The 24,442-nt window shown below is 40.4% G+C and overlaps 1 protein-coding gene across 1 annotated transcript in view; it reads left to right on the top strand.

Moving 5' to 3' along the window:
* CEP192 (centrosomal protein 192) overlaps window positions 1–22,173 on the top strand; it is a 128,356-nt gene extending 106,183 nt beyond the window's left edge. Inside the window, exons 36-46 of the mRNA XM_077778236.1 lie at window positions 1,149–1,327; window positions 1,942–2,065; window positions 3,798–3,903; window positions 4,338–4,545; window positions 7,147–7,226; window positions 8,168–8,263; window positions 12,855–12,974; window positions 13,432–13,553; window positions 16,371–16,500; window positions 16,984–17,042; window positions 21,760–22,173. Coding sequence (XP_077634362.1) covers window positions 1,149–1,327; window positions 1,942–2,065; window positions 3,798–3,903; window positions 4,338–4,545; window positions 7,147–7,226; window positions 8,168–8,263; window positions 12,855–12,974; window positions 13,432–13,553; window positions 16,371–16,500; window positions 16,984–17,042; window positions 21,760–21,901 — 1,366 coding nt within the window. The 3' untranslated portion in view covers window positions 21,902–22,173. The remainder of the gene's footprint in view (window positions 1–1,148; window positions 1,328–1,941; window positions 2,066–3,797; window positions 3,904–4,337; window positions 4,546–7,146; window positions 7,227–8,167; window positions 8,264–12,854; window positions 12,975–13,431; window positions 13,554–16,370; window positions 16,501–16,983; window positions 17,043–21,759) is intronic.
* The last annotated feature ends 2,269 nt before the right edge of the window (window positions 22,174–24,442 follow it).

Below are 24,442 nucleotides of genomic sequence, written 5' to 3'. Positions count from 1 at the left end.
AGCGTCCGACTTCGGCTTGGGTCATGATCTTGCAGTTTGTGGGTTTGAGCCCCTTTCGGGCTATGTGCTGACAGCTCAGAGCCTGGAGCCTGCTTCAGATTCTGTGTCTTTCTCTCTCTGCCCCTACTCCGCTGGTGCTCTGTCTCTATCTCTCTCAAAAATAAATAAACATTTAAAAAAAATTTTTAATAAAAAAAGAGTTTTGTTGTTTTTAAAAAGTCTTAGTATTGGGTAGTTTTCTGGTAAATTTTTTAGGAAACTTCAGATGGCATGCTGAAGTCAAGACAGGAAAGAAATTAAATCATTCAGTATTCTAATTAAAGATTAGCATAATAATATTAGACCTATACTGTGTTTTTTAAACATTACTTTAACAATACACAGTGAACTTTTATTCATGAAAGATACACAGTATATTATATAACGCACTTTTAGTTTTAACTAAATGTTTATTTTTTTTTTTTTTAATGTTTATTCATTTTTGAGAGACAGAGACAGAGTGCAAGCAGGAGAGGGGCAGAGGGAGGGGGAAGCTGGCTCTAGCCTCTGAACTGTCATCAGAGAGCCTGACGCAGGGCTTGAACTCACAGACCACTAGATCACAGACACTTAACTGATTGAGCCACTCAGGCACCCCTAAATATTTTTAGACTTAGGAAGAATTCATAGAAAAAGGTGACACAGTTTGGCTTTTCATCTTTTTTTTTAAAAGCAGAACATTATTAGTTTCCTTTGTTTTTTTTTTTAGAACATTATTTCTTTGTTTAAAAAAAAATTTTTTTAATATTTTTATTTATTTCTGAGAGAGAGAGAGTGTGTGAGCAGGGGATGGTCAGAGAGAGAGGGAGACAGAATCCGAAACAGGCTCTAGGCTCTGAGCTAGCTGTCAGCACAGAGCCCAATGCAGGGCTCGAACCCATGAACCACGAGATCATGACCTGAGCCAAAGTCGGACACTCAACAGACTGAGACACCCAGGCACCCCTACGTTATTATATTTCAATAAAAGTAAAACATCACAGAAAAATGTTGGCAAGAAAACATGGTATTTCACTTGTAGTGCATGGCAAATGGTTAACATTCGTAGTCATAAGCTTTTTATCATTTTTAATTTCTTTCCTCTCCTCCGTTTCTGTCTCTCTCTGTAGTGAATCTGACAGTTCTGGGAAACATGGTGGCAATATTTCTTTGGATGTTTTGCCGGTTAAAGGTCCTCAAGGTTCTCCGCTTCTTTCACAAGCTGTTCGCCCACCTCAAGATAACTCATCCTTGAAGGAAATGTGGGCTGTCCAGCCTGAACACTTGATTTTGATAGCTCCTTCTCCTTGTGAGTATACCAACAACAGCAGAAGAGTGAGCTCTGGAAACCAAGGCTCTACTGACTCTGAGCCTATGGCACATCTAGTAATGTTCATGGACTGTATGCAAACATGGCCAGTGGCTTGCTCAGGTCCTTCTCCACGTAGGTCTTTGTGAGACCTGCCTCACGTTCATGCAGAGCATTGTCCAGCACAAGGCCATGGTCCTCATCCCAAGCTCCCAATTCTACATATGTCAGGGCCACTCACCCATGGGCCTTTCGTCCCACCACATCCCTTGCCCCAAAGAACTCATTTGGTACTTTGCCTATTTTACTAAGTCCTAACATTAATGTAGTTGGTTCAGAGTAGGAACAAATCTGGTACCATTGTATATGCCAAAGATAAGACCAGGTGGTAACAGTTTCCAGATGTCCTTTTTTCTCTTTGTTTAGGATGTGGTACTTTGTTCAGTATCTTTGTAGTTTCCAAGAGTAAATAAATAGGTCTTATTTTACCAGGGATTTGAAATTCCTGTAAAGCAAAATAAGGTATTTAGGATTCATTTTTACTGTTTATTAATATTTGGACTTTTTCACCAGTGCTAAATGTAAGTTATATCTTATTTATCTTATATAATTAGGTGATCTGGGAAAAACTGCATGTTTCCAGATTTTAAATAATTCCATGAGGTTACTGAAATTTGAGTTGTACTGGCCAGCACATTGCCTAACAGTAACACCACAACATGGATTTATCCCGCCAGAGTAAGTATGACTTTCCTTTCCTCTAGGCTTTATTCAGATGTCAACATGGTGACTTTTTAAGGATCAGATAATATTTCATTTTAACTTATTCATTAGAATTTTGCCATATGCTCCCTGTACTGAGCTCCATTTGGTTCTTTGGGACCACAGTGAAGTGCAGGATTCATGCTCTTCAGCAGAGCAGAGACCATGTCCACAGACAGTTATGGTGTACCCAGCCTAAAAGGGTCAAGAGAGATGAGTGAGGTGGGAAGGATTTCCTGGAGTGGAAAACATCAGAATATGTTACTCTGCCCACCAAATTACAAAGCATGGGATGCAGTTGGGTGTATGATGAGGGGTGGTGGTCCCTAAAGCCCAGAGGGTTCTATCTTTGGTTATCTTAGGTCTGGCTCAACTTATTCTACTGGTTTTGTCTAAAAGACGTTTTATAGACAAAGCTTCCTGACTTTTAATATGTCTGAGCCATAACCTAGCTTGCTGTTTTGCGCAAAAACTAGTCTAAGATAGAAGGAAGTCTTTGGGACCAAATGCTGATGAGCAGCTTTCCTCTGTGTATAGCTTATTTACCAATAGGAGGTAAAGCCACAGTTCTGCAGCTTTTCAGGGACTTTGGGTCGGCATAGAACATTCATGTCTGAAACTTGCTTCCTATTTGGGGACAGCAGCTTTGCAGAAGAACAGCATGAATTTAATTTACTTTTGCAGAGTGATGGAGTATGCATTTTAGGAGAGTTTAGGGACTAGTACTGAGGTATGGTTAGGCATATTCCAGAGAAACATTCCTAGGACCAAAGCAATCGATTAAACATTTACTAATTAATGATTGGAAAGTTAGGGGAATGAATTGTTCACAAATCACTTTTTCCATCACCGCATGTATTTAGTCTTTTGGAATGGAAAATAATCTTGCTGTGCCATTTTTGATATGTATGCCAACATATCCTTTGTAACTGGTTGTTTCTTCTAAGTCACAAATCTGATTACATCGTCCTCATTTAAAAGTCTTTTTTGACATTCCATAGCTCTTGAAGAGAACAGTGAGCACAAAGTTTTAACAACTGGGTAAATAGCAATATCATTGGGGCACCTGAGTGACTCGGCTGGTTAAACATTCGACTTCGGCTTAGGTCATGATCTCATGGTTCGTGGGTTCAAGCCCCACATCCGGCTCTGTGCTAACAACTCAAGAGCCTGGAGCCTGCTTCGGATTCTGTGTCTTCCTTTCTCTCTGTCCCTCCCCCGCTCATGCTCTCTCTCTCTCGAAAATAAATAAAACATTTTTTAAAAGCTGTTTCATTTATTTCCCATCCCCTTCTTTTTCTTCCAGTTTTCTCCCCAGCTATTCATTTCCTTTGTACTATAACTATATCATTCTTTATTATGATAAATAGCTTTTGTATATTGGTCTTTTGCTCCAGAAGTTTTTATTTTGAATTACTTTTTAAATGGCATTTCTATGGCATGGTCTCTTTTCACATGAGTTTTCCCCTTCGGTTCATGGGTTTATGTCACTCAACTTTTTGTGAGCCACTGAGCTTGGGCTGATACAAAATCACATGTAGATGGGATATCACCTCTTCTCAGCTCCTTCTTGAGTGACCAGGAAAGAATTGGTCATTGATAGAACAGTATTTATAAGTCTTGGTAGAACAGTATTTATAAGTCTTGTGGTTATTACTATTAAAATATAGGATATTCTTGGTTTTCATTATTAAATTCCCTTTTTTAGGAGTAAGCTACAGATTCTTGTGAGTCCTAATTCCTCCTTATCCACAAAACAGTCAATGTTCCCATGGAGTGGTTTGATCTATATACACTGTGACAATGGACAGAAGGTACTTTAAGTGTTTTTAAGCAACATTTTTCCTGTTTTGCAGCTTAAGTGCATGATCCTTATTAGCTCTAACATTTCAAAAATGAAATGAATGGGGGCCGGCTCCTTCAGTCGAACTAGACTTATTCACACAGAGCATGTAGCACATAGTTTTTCCATTAACAATCTGAACAGTTCTCCTGGGTGGGGGCAGAAATGGAGAGTGGGGCCTAGGAACCATTACTAATTTGCAAAATCTACTTTGAAAAAGAAGGTATAGTTGGGGAAGAGAGGGAGGAGTCAAAGATTACTTTGAGATCTGAATAAACTTTCTCATCCATTAGTGTTTCCATTTGTTTGGCATTACTTCTCTCCACCATGATTTAAAAATAGGAATTGTTTCTTTAAAATGATAGCTCCATTTGTGTCTTATCTCCTTTATTTGGCCCATTTCAGAAAATTGTGAAAGTTCAAATTCGAGAAGACTTGACCCAAAAAGAACTCCTCACTCATTTGGCTTCCAGCCCATTTGGAATCCTTTCCCCAGGAACTGAGCCTTCAGCTTGTCATCTGGTAAAACCAATGACAAAACCACCTTCCACAAAAGTTGAGATAAGAAACAAAACTGTTACTTTTCCTGCAACAGAACCTGGTGAAACTTCAGGTATGGTATCACAGGTTATGTAATTCAAATGGTCACCAATCTGTTGAGTCTAACACTGCTCTTAGTGAGCCATATGATAGTGACAGGGATAAAATTGTCCTCTATTTCAGGAGAGGGGTGGTCATTGGCAGCCATTTCAGTGATGGGCAGGATTTGGGGGAGCTTAAAAATCCTAAAATGTTAAGTCTAGGTGTTTAGGAACTATTTATATTCTGGGAGTCTCAGATTCTACTTGATCAGAACCATCTCTTCCCAGTTCTCACTAGGTCTTTTACTAGAACTGCTAATTAGGTAGCAGCTGAAAAGAGAGAAAGTGGGTAAAACCTGGTTCTGCCACTCACTAATGTGATTTTGAGGCACTACAGAGGTTAAATAGACTTGCTCAGTTTCCCCATTTGTAAAATGGCCAACATAATTGGCTCCTCTCACAGAGGGCTTTGAGGAGTGAATGAAATAATGTCTGTAAAGCACTTGGCACAGTGTTTGACACCGAGTAGGCACTTAGTACTGCTAATATTCTTCAAATGTCCTGAGAATACTGCTTTTGCTCCTCCATCCCCCACCCGTGATGACTCCGTCTCAGTGAATGGGATTGCAGGTGGGACCTGTTGGAAAGGGTTTGAGTCTTCTGTCACCCGACCCTCCACTCCTTGCTTCTCTCACTGACTTTGTCTCCCACTCAGGCTCAGTTTTTTCTGCCCGTCAAAACTGTCCCTCCCTGACCATCACCCATCCCCTTGTCCCGTCTTCCCCCCATCACGTCCTTTGGAAGTTCCGGCAGCTCCCTGGCCTCATTCAAATGTTCAGGCCGCTGGCCCTACTACCCTCTCATTCTTTACCACCCCAGCCTTGTCCACTTCTGCTTGAATTCTGTGGTCTGTTGCTGCAATTACTGCCTTAGGAATGTTTTCAACTGCCGTGTGTCCCTCCCCCTGCATTCCTGTCTGGCAAGATCCCAAACCTTGATAGAGCCAGACTTCTACCAGCCCTGTGTCTACAGCACTCCTGCAGAAAGCTGGGGCTGTGTCCACGGATTCACGGTCTTGCTCTCAGGTGCCCCTCAGCACCAGGGTTTCCTACCAGCCCTTCCTTGGTGGATGTCCTTTCCCGTTTCCCAGCTCTTGATTTTGCCCCACTCGTCACTGCAAATATACAAACCATTAGGCTAAATGCAAGACTTTTGCTTCCATCCCAGATGAACTCCTCTGCTTGGAAGCTAGGCCCTTGTCAAGGCCTTAAGCTGCCTCTTCTGTCTCCTGTGTCATCAGTTTCTCCGTTTATTGGTGCCTTTCCATTGGCACACAGTGTGCCCTGCCATCAGGTGGTTGAGGAATGCATTCCTTGGCCTCGTCTCCTTGCTGCTGTCCCTGCCTCCTCAACATCCCTCCCTCACGGAAGGATTGTGCTCTCTGCCTTCATTTCCTCAGGCTGTACAGAGTTGGTGCTGCCACCTTGCCCTGACCCCACTGCTGTTGAGGTCACTGAAAAGGAGTCGTCTCTTTGATGGGTCTTCATTTTCAATTAGCAATAATTGCGCTTCTGATAAACCTCATTGGCTATGATCCTGCCAGTGTACAAAGCTTTTGCGTCTATTAATTTGACCTCTCAACACTAGTGACCACTCCTTCCTTCTTGGACTACATACTTCTTGTGCCTCTCTCCTGGTTTCCCCTGCCTCACTTGCTCCTTCTCAGGTTCCACTAAAGGGTCTTCTTCTTCCCGGGTCTGCCTGTGTCCACTTCTCTCTGCTCTCCCTGCACCCTGCTCAGCTTCTGTGGGTGGGCATCTCATACACAGAACTCTTACTTTACCCATGAAACCTGCGTCTGCTCCAGCCTTACCTGTGTCAGTAAGTGGCACCATTGTCTGCCCATTAAGCCAAATCCCTGGAAGCTGAGTGCTATTCTCTTCCTCTCTCTTCCCATCCAGTCCACTAGCAAGTCCTTTGCAGTCTTCAGAACGATCCTCTGTCGGCCTGCTGCTTTTCCTCCCGTTGCTATGACTGAGGCCTGATACAGACCACCTTGTGCATCCTCTCTCCACACAACTGCTGCTGTGGCGCCTTCTCAGGGCTCCTCATCCACTCTGACTCCCTTGCAGTCTCTCTTTCCCACAGCAGCCAGTAATTATTTACACATATAAATCATCTTATTGCTCTCTTCCTTAAGCCCTTTATTATACTTTGATTAAAAACCAAAACAAGATAGGGGCACCTGGATGGCTCAGTTGGTCAAGCATCTGACTTTGGCTTAGGTCATGATCTCACAGCTCATGGGTTCGAGCCCCACGTCAGGCTCTGTGCTGACAGCTCAGAGCCCAGAGCCTGCTAAGGACTCTGTGTCTCCCTCTCTGTCTTCCCCTCCTGTGCTTGTGCTCTGTCTCTCTCTCTCTCAAAAATAAATAAACATCAAAAAAAAGATATTTGTCAAACTTGATTTTGTTAGAAAATACTATAAATTCCTGTTGGGCTCCTCAGGGGATCTAATGATTGTATTTTTCCCCTTTGATGAGGTAATTAGTCATTGTTACACATGGTCATAGTAGTCTGCTTGTTTACTTACCTCTCCAAGAATTGAGTTGTGACATGTGTGTCCCTTATAGAAAAGTTTCTGGAACTTGAGAATCATGGTAACACAGAAGTGAAGTGGCATTTGTCATCTTTAGCTCCACCTTATGTCAAGGTCAGTAATAATTACCTTAAATATATTTGTTTTAATATTTAAACTTTATGCAGGGTGTTTTAAAACTGAATTATGAGCACAGGTTGGGATTATTGGCTTTTTTAGTTCCACTAATTCACTTACTTGATTTTCTCTATAGATGGGGCTCATATGTGCCCCCATCTTTTTCACAAGGTGGTTTTGAGAGTCAAATTATAGAATAGATGTGAAATCTGTAGTTGCTCATTTAATGAACTACCTTCTACAGTACTGATTTTCATCTGAAATAACTATTTTGGAAAATATATAAAAACATTATTATGGAACATTGTGGTGTACGCGCATGCGTGTGCCTTTTTCTCTCCTTTGTTCTGAGTGTTGCTGTATGTTTTCAGCCAGTAGGAACTAGTGCAGGAGACAGAAGTGAATGTTTTGTGTCAGTGCATGCTAGCTACTGTATCCTGCAAATAGTCTCTGCCAGTAGGTTCTACCTGAATTGAGCGTATTGTCATGTGTGTTGTTTACAACACTGTGGCCTTTCTACCATGTATTTTGTGTGACAGTAGCAGTTTTGAGCCATAATACTCACAAAATATGTGCAAAAGATAGTGCTGGACCTACTGAAAATAACTAAACAGATGGTTCGCATAGGTTATTAAAATGCACATTCAACAAGGTCTTCAGGGTCTTTGAGGAGAAGGGAAATTCTTTGACATTATGAGCATCATCCTAAAGATGACTGTAGCCAGGAAGGAGTGGCTGTTGATGGAGGGAGGAGAGTGAGTGTGAGGCCTCGTGTGAGCTGAGCTTAGTAGCACTCCCACTCCTAGGCAGGCATTGAGCTCTCCTGTGCCCTGCAAAACTGGTTTGTGTGTCCTTGGTAACCATAAAAATAGTGGTCTCACTCTGAATTTATCTACTGACTTTAATATTTTTTCATTTGTTTGCTTAAATTGTTGTAGGGAGTCGATGACAGTGGAGATGTTTTTAGAGCTACCTATGCAGCATTCAGATGTTCTCCTATTTCTGGTATACTGGAAAGCCGTGGAATTCAAAAGGTGAGTTTTGACATTTTTTCACAGCCTTTGGTAAGAAACTGGTGTTGATTGACCAGAAGTGCCTTTGTTTCCACCCGGAGTAGTTGCCTTACCTAGACCAGTGCTGCTAACAGCCAGGTTGCCATAGGAGAAGAGGCCTGCCTCAGTGCAAGTCAATGGACTGCTTCCTGCAGCAGAGGCCTTGCTTTCTACACAGCTAAACAAAATACCATACTTAGTGGTAGGACTGATTTACATTCTGATATAAGCACTTCATGTGGCCACAGGCTGCCAATACTGAGAACACACTTCTAGCTCCAATCTAGACAGTAGTTTTGTCCACTAGCCATATTAGAAAAATCTACCACTACTCAAAAACAATTCAGTGTTCATATCATAGTCAATAGTATATCTTCGTGGGTAAATGGTGATGGATCTTTTTAGTACCAAGACCCTCTTTTTATTTTTTTAATGTTGGTGTATTTATTTTTGAGAGAGAGCTCAAGTAGGGGAGGGGCAGAGAGAATGGGAGAGAGAGAATCCCAGGCAGTCTCTGTGCTGTCAGCACACATGGGGCTCTATCCCACAAACCGTGAGAGTATGACCGGAGCCAAAATCAAGAGTCGGACATTCAACTGACTGAGCCACCCAGGTGCCAGATAGTACCATGACCCTCTTAAGTTGTAATTTGTTTGTGGACCTGACATAGCTTCTTCAGATATCTCTAGTGACACTAGTCATTCACTTGGCCTTAGTAATAATACTTTTTCATGCCAACAGCTGAAACTCATTTAAACTATAGCATTTATATGACATTAGTCCATTTATTCAGGGATTCAGACTTATAATCAGTTCTCCACTAAAGTTGTGAACTCATTACTGACTATAAAAGAATCTTTGAGCAGTGATAGTTACAAGCTATGCACTTGAGTAGGTCTGTATAACAGACTTCTAGAGGGTTTCTGACTTTTTTGGAAAAATCTGCTGTTCTACAAGAATAGTTTATTTTACTTCCCAGCCCACAGTAGAGGTAAAGCAGCATAATAGTGTACAGACACATTGCTCAACAAAAGTTTAACATTTGGGGCAAAGGTGGTGAGAGGAGGATTGCAAAAAAAGCCAGCAGGAAAGACATCCCATGTTCATGGATCAGAAGATCTAACATTACTAAAATTGTGGTACTCTTTAAATTGATCTATAGATTTAGTACAATCCCAGTCAAAAATCCCAGCTGGTGTTTGGGGTTTTTTGGGGTTTTTTTTTGTTTGTATTTTTAAAAAATTGACATGTCAATCATAAAATTCATATAAACATGCAAGGGAACCAGCATAACCAAAGCAATCTTGAAACAGAACAAAGCTGGAGGATTCACACTTTCTACTTTCAAAACCTACAGTAATCAAAACTGTACTGTTGACATAAGGATAGACATTTAGAATATGTGGAATAGATTCAAGAGTCCCCAGTATACCCTCACACTTATGGTCAGTTGATTTTTTTCAAAAAGGATACTGAGACAGCTCAACAGGGAGAGAATAGTTTCAACAAATGGTGCCCAGACAACTGATATCCACATGCAGAAGAATCAAGTTTGACCCTTACTTCACACTGTATCCAAAAAGTAGCTTGTAGCACACTATAAACCTAAATATAAGAGCCAGAACTATAAAATTCTTAGAAAATAAAATAGTAAATATTCATGACCTTGGTGTAAGCCTTGGTTTCTTAGATGTGACAACCATAAAGCACAAGTGATAAAAAATAGATGAATTATCAAAATGTAAAACTTGAGTATATCGGAGGATACCATAAAAAAGTGAAAAGACATCCCAGATTATGGGAGAAAGTATTTAGAAGTCCTATATTTATTGAAGAGCTTTTATCCAGAATGAGTAAAGAACTCTTACAACTAGATAATACAAAGACAAATTGCCTGTTTAAAAAATGGGTTGAAGAACTGAATAGACATTTCTCCAAAAACAGATATAGAAGTGGCCAGTAAATACATGAAAAGATATATAGAATTACTGTTCATCAGGGAAATGCAAAACAAAACCACAATGAGATATCACTTCACACCCCTAGGATGACTGTGATTTCAAACACCAGACAATAACAAGTGTTGGTAAAGATATGGAGAAATTAAGACCCTCATATACTGCTGTTGGCAATGGAAAATGGTACAGCTGCAATGGAAAGCAGTGTGACAGTTCCTCAGTAAGCTAAATGTAGAATTACCATATGAGCCAGCAACTCCACTTCTGGACATATATCCCAAAACATTGAAAACCAGCGTTCAAACAAAAATTTATACACAAGTGTTCATAGCCAAAAAGGATAGAGGGGGGCCTAGGTGGCTCAGTCAGTTAAGCATCTGACTTCAGCTCAGGTCATGATCTCATAGTCTGTGAGTTCAAGTTTTGTGTCGGGCTCTGATGCTGACAGCTCAGAGACTGGAGCCTGCTAAGGATCCTGTGTCTCCCTTTCTCTCTGCCGCTGCCTGCTCAAATTCTCTCTCTCTTTCAAAAATAAATATCATTTAAAAAAATTAAAAATAAAAAAAAGGTAGAAATGTCCATCAGCTAATAGGTGGATAAACAAAATGTATATCCATGCAATGAAACATTACTTGGTGATACAAGGGAATGAAGCACTGATAACATGCTACCACATGAACCTTGAAAAAACATGCTAAGTGAAGCAGTCCAGACACAAAAGGCCACATAGTGTATGATTCAGCGGAATGTGTAAAATAGGTAAATCTGTAGAGACTGAAGGTAAATACGTGTTTGCTGGGGCTGGGACTGAGAGAGGGAAGTGGGGAATGACTGCTGATGGTGTGGGGATTCTTTTTGGATTGTTGAAAATATTTTAAAGTCAGATTGTGGTGGTGGTTGCACAGTTCTGAAAACATAGTAAAAACTCCTGACCACACTCAAAGTGGGTGAACTGTATGGTATATGAATTCTATCAACAAAGCTTTGAAAAAGGAAAAACAAGACTAGATTGTCTCCTGGGAATTTTTCCTTTCACACAGTACCAAACATAGAAATGAAACCTCTGTGAAACCTTTGACTTCTTTTGCTTACCATACTGCCAAATCACATTTGTTAACTGAATTCCAGGTCTGGGTACTTAATTTATGTTAGGGGAGAAGAAAGCAAGGTACATCATTCTGGGACCATTTAAGGAAATACTACCAAAAAGCACAACTATTGATGTGGATAATAGTGATCCAGAAGGAAGAAAAAATTAGTTTGTTAGTTACCTGTTTATTTTTTCTTTCTTTTTTTTTTTTTTTTAATGTTTATTTATTTTTGAGAGAGAGAGAGAACACGAGCAGGGGAGGAGCACAGTAGTTACCTGTTTCTTAAAGTAAGAGGTGTACACAATATTTTCTGAAACATTGGACAGTTTGATTAGATCATCAGGATTAAATGAACTAATGGATGTTAAAGTTCCCATTATGTGTCTGGTGTGTATCACATACAGTAATACTGTTTTCCCCTCCTCTTTGTTTCCTTTTTGGGGCTGGAAGGTGGTGTTAGGTTGAGTTTGTAGAATACATGGTACTGTAGTGCCCAATGGTTCCACATAATTTGTATATTTTCACCATTTAGGACATGGTCATTTTCATTCTTCCTTCTACTTAATTTTCTCAGTGTCCATACACTCTTTAACAGTGTAACTCTCTAACCTTGATGATCACGTCTCCTCCATCAGTATTTTGCCTTTACCTCCACACTTTAAGACTTGCTGGCTGCATTGTTTCTTATGTTCTATACTGACAGAAATAGGGTCGCCTAAGAGTTTTAATGTTAAGCCCAGACCCAAAGGTACTGATTAGTGGTTAACCTAACGAATAGTATATTTAACACTAAATTCTTTGCTAAAGGAAGCACTTAACACTGGTAAACTTTATAAGATACTATTTTTAAATATTACAACTTTCTCATCCTGAGCCTTTTATAGGTTGTACGCATACAGTTCGTATGTATAACTTTGAGGCATTGGTCAGAGTAACTGGTTCTTGTCCTTAGGGCTTTACAACATGGCCAGCAGAGGGTTCCATAAGCATTGCAATGAAAGACATGATTGTGTTTCTGGAGTTGACCTTCCTCATTTAGGTCTTACACATGACAGCTCTATAATTTTTTGATAATGTAAATTAACATTTACATTTTGAGGAATATGTTACATAGAGTTTTAAAGAAAAATATATTTGGGGGTGCCTGGGTGGCTCAGTCGGTTAAGCATCCGACCTCGGCTCAGGTCATGATCTCACAGTTCGTGGGTTCGATCCCTGCGTCAGGCTCTGTGCTGTCAGCTCAGAGCCTGGAGCCTGTTTCAGATTCTGTATCTCCCTCTCTTTCTGACCCTTCCCTGCTCATGTTGTCTCTCTCTCTCTCAGAAATAAATAAAACATTAAAAAAAAATTTTTTTAAAGAAAAATGTATTTTGGATGTGGTATATAGCAACAAGACCAGCAAAAGTAGAATTGTTCAAATTCTTTTTCAGTTAGTGGCAAAACTAGCCAGTGCCAAACTGTATACCAGTTATAGGTGCATGAGGTCCAGGTCTAAATTTTCCCCTTGGACGTGTTGTTTTGCAGGTCTCCATCACTTTTTTGCCCAGAGATAGAGGAGATTATGCTCAGTTTTGGGATGTTGAATGTCACCCTCTTAAAGAGCCTCACATGAAACATACCTTGAGATTTCAACTCTCTGGACAAGTGAGTATTACACTGAATTTAAATAAATTATTGTGTATATATGTTAAAAACATTGTGAAACTGACATGGAAAACTGTCCTAACAATGCAGACTATTTTCCTGATATTATTCTAATTTAATTAATTCTGTTGTCTGGCCCTGTAATCTTAATTTTCTCATTTGCCTTTATTGATTGGCATGTTTGAGGTCTGGATTTGGCTCTATGAAATCTATGTTTGACTTGATTAAGTAAGAGTGTGTGTGTGTGTGTGTGTGTGTGTGTGTGTGTGTGTGTGTGTGTAAAAGAAACTGAACAGTATAAGGTATAGTGTTTGCAATTTAGGGAATTTAAAAATCTTAAGTTTTCTTTTAAAAATTAAGAAGGAAACAGTAGAATTCAAACAGGTAAATGTCCATATATTTTCCCAGAGTATTTATTTCTACTGCCCCACCCTGTGATTTTTTTTTTTTTATGCAGAATGTCAAAGCAGAAAATGAGTCTGAAAATTCAGAAATTTCCACAAACTCCCTCATTAAACTAGATAATTTAGTTAAACCCCGGAGACCAGCTGTATCAGAAGCTTCTGCCCTCATACCTGGGTATGTTGTTTTTGTCATCTTATGACATATTTTCCAGTACTTTATTGATACATAATTACATACAGGAAAATGCTCGGGGACCTTACCTATGAGTTTCCATTCACTGCTACCACTCCCATCAAGATAGAGGATATTTCTCTCCCCCAGAAAGCTCTTATACATCCCTTTGCTTTGCAGGCAGCCCTGCCCTCAACCCAAGATTTGTTCTGTTCTCATCTTTTGCCATAGGTTGGTTTTGTTGAATTTCTTACACATACATACCCCCCTTAAGTCTGGCTTCTTTCATCACACATAATTTTGGGGGTTTATTTGTGTTGTCAGGTATATCTGTAGTTTGTCCCTTTCCATTGTTGAGCATTGCTTTATGTGAACATATCACAGTTTATTCATTTTCCTGATGCCACTTGGGTGGCTTCTCATTTGGAGGCATTATAAATGAAGTTGCTATGAACACTTCTGTGTATATTTTTTGTGGACGTATTTTTTCACTTCTTTGGAGTAAAAATACTTGAAGAGCAGAATTACTGAGTCACATGGTTAACGTGTTTAATTTTATTTATTTATATTTCTTAATTTTTTTTAATGTTTATGTATTTATTTTTGAGAGAGAGAGCGAGTGCAAGCAGGGCAGGGGGAGAGAGAGAGGGAGAGAGAGAATACCAAGCAGGCTCTGCACTGTCAACTCATGAACCTGAACAGAAATCAAGAGTTGGTCACTTAATTGACTGAGCCACCCAGGCACCCCCAGTGTGTTTAACTTTACTTTTTAAAAAAAATTTTTAACATTTTTCATTTTTGAGAGACAGACAGATCATGAGCAGGGGAGGGGCAGAGAGAGAGGGAGACATAGGATCTGAAGCAGACTCCAGGCTCTGAGCTGTCAGCACAGAACCCGATGTGGGACTTGTACCACAAACTGTAGATCATGATCTGAACCGAAGTTGGGCACTTAACAGCCTGAGCCACCCAGGCACCCCAGCCCCATGTGTTTAACTTTAAAACAAACTGCCAAATAGTTTTCCCGAAGTGGCCATATCATTTTATGTTCCCAAAAACATCGTATGAACGTTGATTCTTAAAAACTTTTTAAAACGTGTATTTTATACCAGCAGCTTACACAGCTGTGATGATAATATTTAAGTATTTTGCCTAATAAATATGTTTCTTACAATCCTTAATTAACTAATATTTAGATCTAACTTCATTCTGGAGGAAGATGCTTATAAGAAAAATATATGTTAAATACCTACTAAATTTAATATAAATGTCATTTATATTCTAAGAGGAGTAAATCACGTATTTTGTAAGAAATTAGGCTCCTTTAAAGAGTATGTGTTCTTACCACACTCTTTTGATGCTGTTTACTCATCTGTTCATCTCCTAATTACTGAGCGCAGACCATGTGCCAGGTAGCAGAAGCAGAACTGCCCCTGTCCTTGCCTCCATGGACTTCACCTCCTGGAGGAGGAGGGACATCACAAATTATCTCACTAACAGGCTTGATTATAACTCATGGAAAGGACTGAAAGGAAATAAATGGGAAACGTGACAAAGGGAGCTTGATATGTGATACCGGGGAAGAAGCTCCCTGAAATGGGACCTTTAAGTTGAACAGGATGAGTGTAAATGATGGAGGTGAAGAGCATAGGAAAAGTTTCGGCCTTGTGAGGACCGACTGCTGAGGATCATTGGCCCTGGAGGAACCAAAGACAGCACACAGGCCTAGAGCCCAGAGGAAGGGAGGAGAGTATGTGAGGTGAGGCCAGAGGGCGGGCAGAGGCAGACCACGCAGGGCCTTGTATGTCAAGATGTTAATTTGGGGGTTTAGTTGGGAAGCTATTGAAAGCCACTGAGTGACATGATCAGATTTCAGTATTTATAGAAAAATCCTCTGGCTGTGGTACAGACTGATTAGGAGGAGGCAAGGGTAGATATGGTAAAAACAAGTCAGAAGCTATTTTTAAGCAGACCAGGACGAAAGTAATGTCAAGGAAAATGATGAGAAGTGGACAGATCTGAGAGGTATATAGGAAGGAAATTTGAAGGACTCAGTGGATGGGTTGAGTAAGGGGGATTGAGAGAGAAACAGGGTCAAAGTTAGCTCCCAGACAGAAAAACAAGTGGAGGGTCAGGTTTGAGAAGAAAGATCCCAGGTTTAGTCTGTATTTGTGGAGACAGATCATTGTGTAGTGATAGGCATGTTGCCCAGACGCTCAGATCTGGGAATCACGGGGTCAGGTCGCTGGATTACTCACTGAGGTGGGATTTCCTAGGGAGACTGCAGGAAGAGCAGTTAGGGATGTTGAGGGCCAGGCCACAAGGGACAGCAGCATTGTCAGTGAGGGAGTGGGCGTGGGCCTGTCCAGACTGAGCGTGGCATCTAGCTCACTGCCATCAGATGCTGCTGAGACACCAGAGTTTGTGTCCCGCTCTCAGCGTAGTCTCTCCTGAAAAATGGAGATCATCCCGTGGGCTGCCTTGGGAGTGGTCCACCTGAAGTGGACTAAAGGGACAGGAGCACCTGTGGACGCCTTGAGTGTGAGGCGAGCGGGGAGCCAGCGCCCGCAGGGAGAACGGGGCGGGGGCAGTGTTGCCCTCCTGTGTCCTGTCCTGCGTAGCCGCTGACCCCCAACCTCATCCGAGTGCTGTGGTGGGCATTTTCTCTTCACACAGGCTAGAGAAGTTGCTGTTCCAGAACTATTTTCCAGCTGAGTTGTGAGAGAAAACACAAATCTATACTTTCTAATTTAATATATATATAAATAGTCTAACTTATTGTGGATTTTAAATAGTTAACTTTTAAACGTGTTTCCAAAGCAGACAGCTTGACTTGACTCACCGCGGGGTTTATGCCCCAGAAGATGTGTATCAGTTTCTGCCGACTAGGGTTGGGGAATCAAGGACGTTGAAAGTCAACTTGCGAAATAATTCTTTCATTACGCACTCTGTAAGTTGGAAATAGCACTGTGGCTTTTGGGAAAGTGGATGTATTCAACTGCTTGATAAATATTTTCCTGATTATTTAGAAGCTTGTTTTATAGATTATACTTAGATTATAATAAGGAATTGATGTTTTAAATGCCTTATCTGCTTTTGAAAAGAAACTTATGGGAAGTTTGTGACCCTTTATCTGAAAATCAAAAATATTTAGCATTTGTTTTCATATTTTCATTTTTAAAGTTTTCCTCTTGTTTTCTGTTTCTTCTGTACCATTATACCAACATATTTCTGCATAACATTTACTGTAGTCAGAACTAGGATAAGTTCATGTTAAAATTCTTTTAAATTTGTTTTCGTGAGCATTTGTTGTTTTACCTAACTTTGTGACTATACTTAAATTTACTAAATATCTTTAATTAAATAAATGTTTTAAGTATGCTCAAATATCTAACTTGCATAATTTCATAAAGTATTTCCTATTAAATTCCAGCTGAAGTTTTTAAGTCCCAGAGAGCCTTTCTACGTCAAACATTCAAAATATTCTTTAAGGTGAGTTTATCATAAATTAAAATGTTCTCATCCTAGCACAGGACTTTGTTTTCAGGACTGAAAAGAGCTGACGAGCCTGCAGGGAAAGCATTTCACACCTGCACATAAGTGTGCTTTACTGTCTAGCAGCCCAAACTTTGTGCGATGTTTTGGACTTAGCATATGATTCCTGTTACCCAGTGTTTTGCCAGCCACATAAATACATAGAACTTTAATCATCTTGTGAATAACTTTAGAATAATTCATACTTTAAGTGTTATTTTCACTGTGCTAAGAATTAAGGAGTTAAATTTTCAATAATTGGGAGAAAAACCTTCCTGGATTAACTGGGAAAAATTTTTATTATGATATTTTCCAGTTGTCATTCTTCAAATACTCTATGTTGTTCTTAAATCATCCCCTGATTTTCTCGTCATCCTTGCTGCTATTCATTTTCCATGTGATCTACATTTATATTGAAATCTCAAACTGGTTGTCACTACTGCTTAGAATTTTAACAGTAGGGTTCTGTTGGACTTAACACTGAAAATAATTTTATCTTAATCGTTGAATCTTTAAGCTACTTAATTAATCATAAGATCTTTAGCATTAGATGATTCCAAAAACATGTTGCATGAAAACTGGGACCACTGTGTTAATGTTCTAGGACTACCTCTTCCCAAGGTACAAAGGCCAGCAGGGCCATACTCTAGAAGGTTACACATATCTCTAGATACTGAAAAGACAAGACGCCGTGGGGGAGGCCCCTTCTCTCGTCTCTTTCTTTTTGCTCCAAGCCTGCTATTCCTGTACTTGAGGTTCCTGCACTCCCTTTGCCTCCCAGGGGACTGACTTAAGGGCACAAACTGTGCAAATTAAACAGTGTATCTAGAAAGTTATCATAGGCTTCATCTCTCTAAGCCTAGGCTTCCTGATTTGCAAAATGCAGACGACAGTGCTCCTGGCGGCCAGGGTTCATTAGGAGGAGGACGTAAGCCATCTGCGGGTGTCAGTCTGCAGGTGTCAGCGCATCTTTGGCAGTACTGACAATGCCCGTATTTCAGCCAGCCTACTGGCAGGGTCTGTGAAGACCAACCCCACGGATTTTGATGGACACCACAGTTGCATGCATGTCCATGCTTTTCCATTAATCCCTTCAACAGCCATGTGGAGGAGAAAGGCCTAACTTTATTTACTTTTTTAATGTTTATTTTTGAGAGAGAGAGAGAGAGAGAACGTGTGGGGGAGGGGCAGAGAGAAAGGGAGACACAGAATCTGAAGCAGGCTCCAGGCTCTGAGCTGTCAGCACAGAGCCGACGCAGGGCTCAAACCCAGAGACTGCGAGATCATGACCTGAGCTGAAGTCAGATGCTTAACCGACTAAGCCACCCAGGCACCCCAGAAAGGCCTAACTTTAATAAAAAAACAAACAAACAAACAAAACACATTAACTGCACGTTTCCCAGCTTCTCCACTCTTGAATCGTTGACTCCCAGCAGCCTGTGGCCCTCTAGTCAGTGAGGCTTTGCCCTACTGATTTAAGACAGGTGGTGCTAGACTATGTTACAGCAGGTGGCCACTGCTAAATACATGAGTGAGAGACCAAGTGAAGTAAATCCCAGGTCATAGAAAAACTTTCTCTCATGACCCTCCACAGGCTGAAATTTTACATAAAGGTGGTTTCTTTATACATAAGAATGACTTCTTTCAACTTTGGAGAAGCAAAACTTTGCCACAGTAGCTCACTTGAAAATTGTTACCTCAAAATTGAAATAATGGTGCTTGTTCTTGTAAGTATTGAATGCTTTTGTATTTATCCCAAATATTAGACACTTTGACTTTGGACAGGGGCTCATGAAATACAGGTGCTGGTGGAGAGCAGAGGTTAAGCTTGCTTTGGCAGGTGGAACAGAATCTGTTCTGAGAACCTTAAAAGCAGTTCCCAGCTTCCTTTAAGTGGCTTTCATTAGATCGCTCTTTGCTCTGTGATACCGTTAGTTCCACCCTTCCAGAGTAATAGTGTGACTTTACTCATCTCTAGGGTACATGAGGTAATCAGTGCCTTACTACAAATATGCACCTTCCCCAGGGCAGTTGTGAGGCCTGATGGGGCTGTTCTTACACATAACAGTGGTCCGAAGCCTTTGGGATGTAAGCTAACTGCAACATAAATAGGCGAGGAGAGCTTTGCCCACAAGTTCCAGGGATTTTGTCTAGTGCAGAGGTGGGGAGCATGGATGGATTTTAGGGATATACCCCCCTTAAAGCAATAGATTATAAGGAAGGTAATCGGGAAAAGGAAACCCTGATTATCAATTTTTTGTAAAAGTCATTTTGGGGGCTCTAGGTGACCATCTCTATCACATCTCCTTAAAAATAATTCATTCATGTTCCCTCTTCGCCCTGAAAAGCATTCTTCTGTTAACCTATTGTTTTATTCAAGTTTAATCTCTGTTGCGACATTATAGTGACATGTTTCCCCTCTCCTGTGCCCGCATCTGCATGCACCCAGCATCCTGGCAGCCTCCTGCTGCTGAGCTGCCAGACCCTGCTGTGTCATTCCAGAGGGCTTTGTCACAGAAGTCACAGCCAAGGACAGCACTGTCACTGAGCTGTTACCTTCACCAGCACACAGGAACCAAGCAGTTTGTTACTTCATGATGATACCTTGGCTGTGCTCCTGGGCTACGTTTTCCTATACAGAGTATTCTTTTTAAATTAAAGAAAGAAAGAAAAAATGATGGGGATCTGCAGGTTTTGTAGATGGGGACAGGTAGCGGAGGAGGCGGTTCGAGTGGATGTCCGCAGCTGCCGTGTCCCTCCCTGAAAGCATCTTTGCTCTTTGTGTGCCTGTGCCGTAACTCTCGCCCTTACCTGATAGGGGATTTTGAGCGAGGCCTGTCCACTGGATTTAGCACACTTTACTCTTACCTTTTCCCTTTTAAGTGTGTGTGTTTGTGTGTGTGTGTGTGTGTGTGTGTGGAGAGAGAGATTAAAAGCAGTTTTTAATAATAGTACAAGGTACTATGGTAAATAAATATATCCATCTTACTTGAAGTGTTCTAGAACTATGTTAAATTTTATGGTTTTTTCTAAATTGAATTCTAGTTTATTCAGAATATAAGCCTAAAGAAGATGGTATATGTTCATCATAATACATTTTTAAAACACTTTCTCATTTAAATATAGAACAGTTCTATGTTGTATATTAAACTTTGTTAATGATGGGGTCTGTCAGAGGTTTATTTCAGGATATTTTATTACTTTTAGCAATTCATAAGTTATAAAGCCTCTTAAGTTGGCAAATTGTACTACATTTTTCTGGGTACTGAAATGCTAACATGAAAGAGAAAATGGTAGTTTGTCAGTGCCGGGCACAAGGTACCATGTTTTTAAATTTTGACATGGGAAATTAGGATATAATGCATTTGGGGAAAATAACCCAAACATGTGTGTGTGTACATATACATATATATTTTTAAATTCTGCATTATCAGTTATATCCAGGAAAAGGGCTTTGAAATATTAAAACTGTTTCCTAAATTTTGCCCACTGCAATTTTACACCCAAAAGCTAACACTGTACACAGGAGGTGTGTTGGAAACAAAAACATATGTCAGTTCTGATTGTTGAACTTTAAGACCTGTAGTTTGGAAATGAGACTCAGGGATGAGCTACCTTCCTTCTGAGGAAAGTCTAAAAGCTATAAATTTTCATTTAAAACAAGACTAAAAGTCAGTGACATCACATAGGCTATGATGAAGTGTATGTGGTCTTATTCACCATGAGAATAAAGGTGTATTTTTGAAGCTCTTAGGACCCAGTTTTGTGAACAAAAACCTCCCAACATAATACTTTTAAGTACAGGGTACTCATTACCTGCTTCTATACAGTTGACCCTTGAACAGAGCCAGCGTTAGCGGTGTCAACCCCCACGCCGTAGCACATCTGTGTAGAACTTTTGACTTCCCCCCAGAACTTAACTTACAATAGCCCACTGTTGACCAGAAGCCTTACCAATAACAGTTAATTAACATATTTTTTGTATGTTAAATGTATTATGTACTATATTCTTAGAACAAAAGAAGCTAGAGAAAAGAAAGTGTTATCAAGAAAGTCATGTGGAAGAGAAAATACATTTATAGTGCTATACTTTATTGAAAAAAAAAATCCATGCATAAGTGGACCTGCTCAGTTCAAACCCATGTGGTTCAAGGATCAAACATAATCTAAAAATAAATTTTCAGGACAGTTTTTATAAAAGTGTATGCAAATGCTGGAGCAAAATCTGCACAGCCCAGTTAATGATGGGCACGGACGCCTTAAGTTTCATATTCTCCCTGTGGAGTGTGCTGCCAAAGGAGGAGGATTGGGGTGTGTCCCGTGCTCCTTCGCCCTTTCTGGGAAGATGGCTACCTGCCTCTGCAGACAGAACAGAGTTCCACATGCAGTTAAACAGACCTCTTGTTTCCCTTTTCCTATTTTTGTTGGATGGCCAGGAATATATATGCAGTACTATTTGAATCAGATTTTAAGATTTTCCTCTCCTCTGTGCCAGTTTCTTGTTAAATAATAGCATCAAAGAAACGAGAACCAAATTTAAACCGAATATAACTCCGCTGAGTTCTTTCATCAAAATCCAGCCACCCTCCCTGCCGTGCATGGAGCTGGTTACTGTGGCGGGTGACGCACGTGCTGCTGTAGCACCAGGCTGATGACCTTTCCTTTCTCTTTCCAGAGCCCAGCATTACATCAACATGCCTGTGCAGTTCAGACCAAAGTCGGCAGGCAGATTTGAAGCTTTGCTGGTTATTCAAACAGATGAAGGCAAGAGTGTTGCTATTCAACTCATAGGTGAAGCTCTTGAAAAAATTAACTAGATGCATTTTGTGCAAAGTAAATTACATCAGTTATATTTTGGTAACTTCATTTTTTTTACACTGCAATATTCTTTTGTATATATTTTGTAAGATTGTTTTGATAACTAGATTTTTGTTTGTTTTGAGAAGCTAATGCTGAAGACCTGACTAAAATATCATGTGTGTAGCCCACAGTATTGTACTTAACTTTTTTACAGGAGAGAAGAGAGTTCTATTTTTGCATTGATTATGATACTCTGAATAAATATGGTGTATATTTTAATGTGGTATAACCAGAAATAAATTTAATTTCCATTGAACCTGTCTTTTTTAATATCATGTAATACAGAAATCAGAATATTGCTTTATTTCACTAGTTATTTTCAAGCTGCTGGCTCTGTTTTGTGATTTTTTTTCCCCCTTCCATTACAGTTTCCTTTCCTCTAAGAAATTTCTTCTTTGGTCCTTCTGTCTTTTAGCTAATTGCCCAGACTAGAGCAGAAGTGTACTTTCAAAGAAATTATTTTTCTCCAGAGTAGGAGAATTCATATTCTGTTCAAATATATTGTAAAGGTTGATACATTTTAAAATAGCATTTATTATAATTAAAGCTAGACAGGACAGCTGCTCCAGAACACCGCCTAGAAGGCACACTCCACAAGCAGGTGCCTGTGGGGAGGCAGTGAGTCGCTGAGGGGACAGACGAGTCCTCCCCTTATGTCATCTTGAGCTGTGAGATAGAAAAAGTTACCTGGTTTTACCCAGAAGGAACAAGACCCAGCCTTGGTCTTTGGAGCAACAAAATCCCAGATTATGAGCAATTGTGTAATGGGTTAGGGTGATCACAAATGGATATTATTGATGGAGGAGAAAGACCATGGAACATGCAAGAAGCTACCTGGATGGCTTAAATCTGCAGCAGTTTGGAAGCAGTGATGGTGAGCTGGAGATAGGAAAACATTTCTGCTTTCCTCATCTACCTTATCTTCTTTGCTTAGAAAGTTTTTCTTAGAAATCAAATTTATGAAAATGTTTTTCACAAGTCAAACAGTTGTTGCTGTTACTGATATTGCCCTACTCCATTTTTAGATTTCATATATCAAATGTGGGTGGTTTCATGCCTGAACATGTATTTTACAACATTCAGCCTCAAAGTTTTGAAACGGTGGTACTGGTTTTAAAAAATGTTTGCCCTGGTCTCTCAGTTCCTAAGGGTTGTTACATTTTTGTGTAATTGTCACTTTGACTTTTAGGTTCTACTCAGGTAAAAAAAAAAAAAAAAAAAGGACAGGGAGAGAGGGTTTAAGCAAACAAAAAACTTTAAAAGTGACTCTCCTTCCATAGACCATATGCTTTTACGAATATGCATTTCTTCTCGTTCCTCCCATGTTTTGGAAACCTGATGCTTGGAATTTTGAGAGTAGCTGGATGTGAACCCGCGGTTGACTGCAGCCAGTCATCGCTGTGAAGCAGCTCTGACCGCTGGCTCCCTTCACTGTGATCTGTAATGTGGAAGAGCATCTAATAGGCAAAGTTACCATATACACTTTGCCTATTTAGGTTTCCATTTAGAAGCTGGTTTCCCTTCTTTCCCATCCCTTCCCAGATTGACATCTTGAGTCTTAAACTCTCCTCTGTGAGCTTCAGACTCAGCTGGCCGTTTCCACCTGGTTATCGAATAGGCGTCTCAAACTTTGCATTCAGCCTCCACCTCGCACATGTTTCTCTCTAGCTTTCCTCATCTCCATAGATGTCCCCACTGTTCATGCAGTTATTTAGCTAAAACCCTAGGTCTGGGTGTTTTACCCTCATCCCCATCAACTCTTCTGAACCTGTCTCACAGAAGTCCTTCAGTCTGTGTCCAGAGGTGGCCACTGTGGCCCAAGCCACCATCCCCTCAGACCACTGCCCTAGTCCCCTCCCCACACTGCTGCCAGTGCTCCTGCCTCTGGAAGCCCTTCTCCACCGGCAGGCAGAGTTACGGTCTATAAAAAGGTAGATCAGAGCCAAGGCTCCTCTGCTTATACAGTAAAACCTTGATGGGGCGCCTGGGTGGCTCAGTCGGTTAAGTGTCTGACATCAGCTCAGGTCATGATCTCACGGTTCGTGAGTTCGAGCCCCGCGCAGGCTCTCTGCTGACAGCTAGCTCAGAGCCTGGAGACTGTCTTCAGATTCTGTGTCTCCCTCTTTCTCTGGCCCTCCCCTGCTCATGCGGTCTCTATCTCTCTCTCAAAAATAAATAAAAACATTTAAAAAAATAAACCTTGGTTTGTGAGCATAATCCATTTCAGTAATCCAAAGCACTTGTATATCAAAGCGAATTTCCCCATAAGAAATAATGGAAACTCAGATTATTCATTCCACAACCCAAAAATATTCACATGAAAAATGATAACTACTGTAGTATCAAACAAAATAATAAAGAAAATACAAAATGTAAAAAAAAAATAAATTAACCTGCATTTACCTTTTTGAAAACCTTCATGGCTGGTGTGAGGGAGACAACAGGAGGGTTATTGTGTAAGACGACTTTCACTATCACTAATGGAATCACTGCTATCC

The sequence above is a fragment of the Crocuta crocuta genome, unplaced genomic scaffold (genome assembly GCF_008692635.1).
Source record: "Crocuta crocuta isolate KB4526 unplaced genomic scaffold, BGI_CrCroc_1.0 scaffold26, whole genome shotgun sequence".
In the NCBI taxonomy this organism is placed as follows: domain Eukaryota; kingdom Metazoa; phylum Chordata; class Mammalia; order Carnivora; family Hyaenidae; genus Crocuta; species Crocuta crocuta.
Note: the sequence above shows the minus strand (reverse complement) of the source record. Positions and strands in the feature narration are given on the sequence as shown.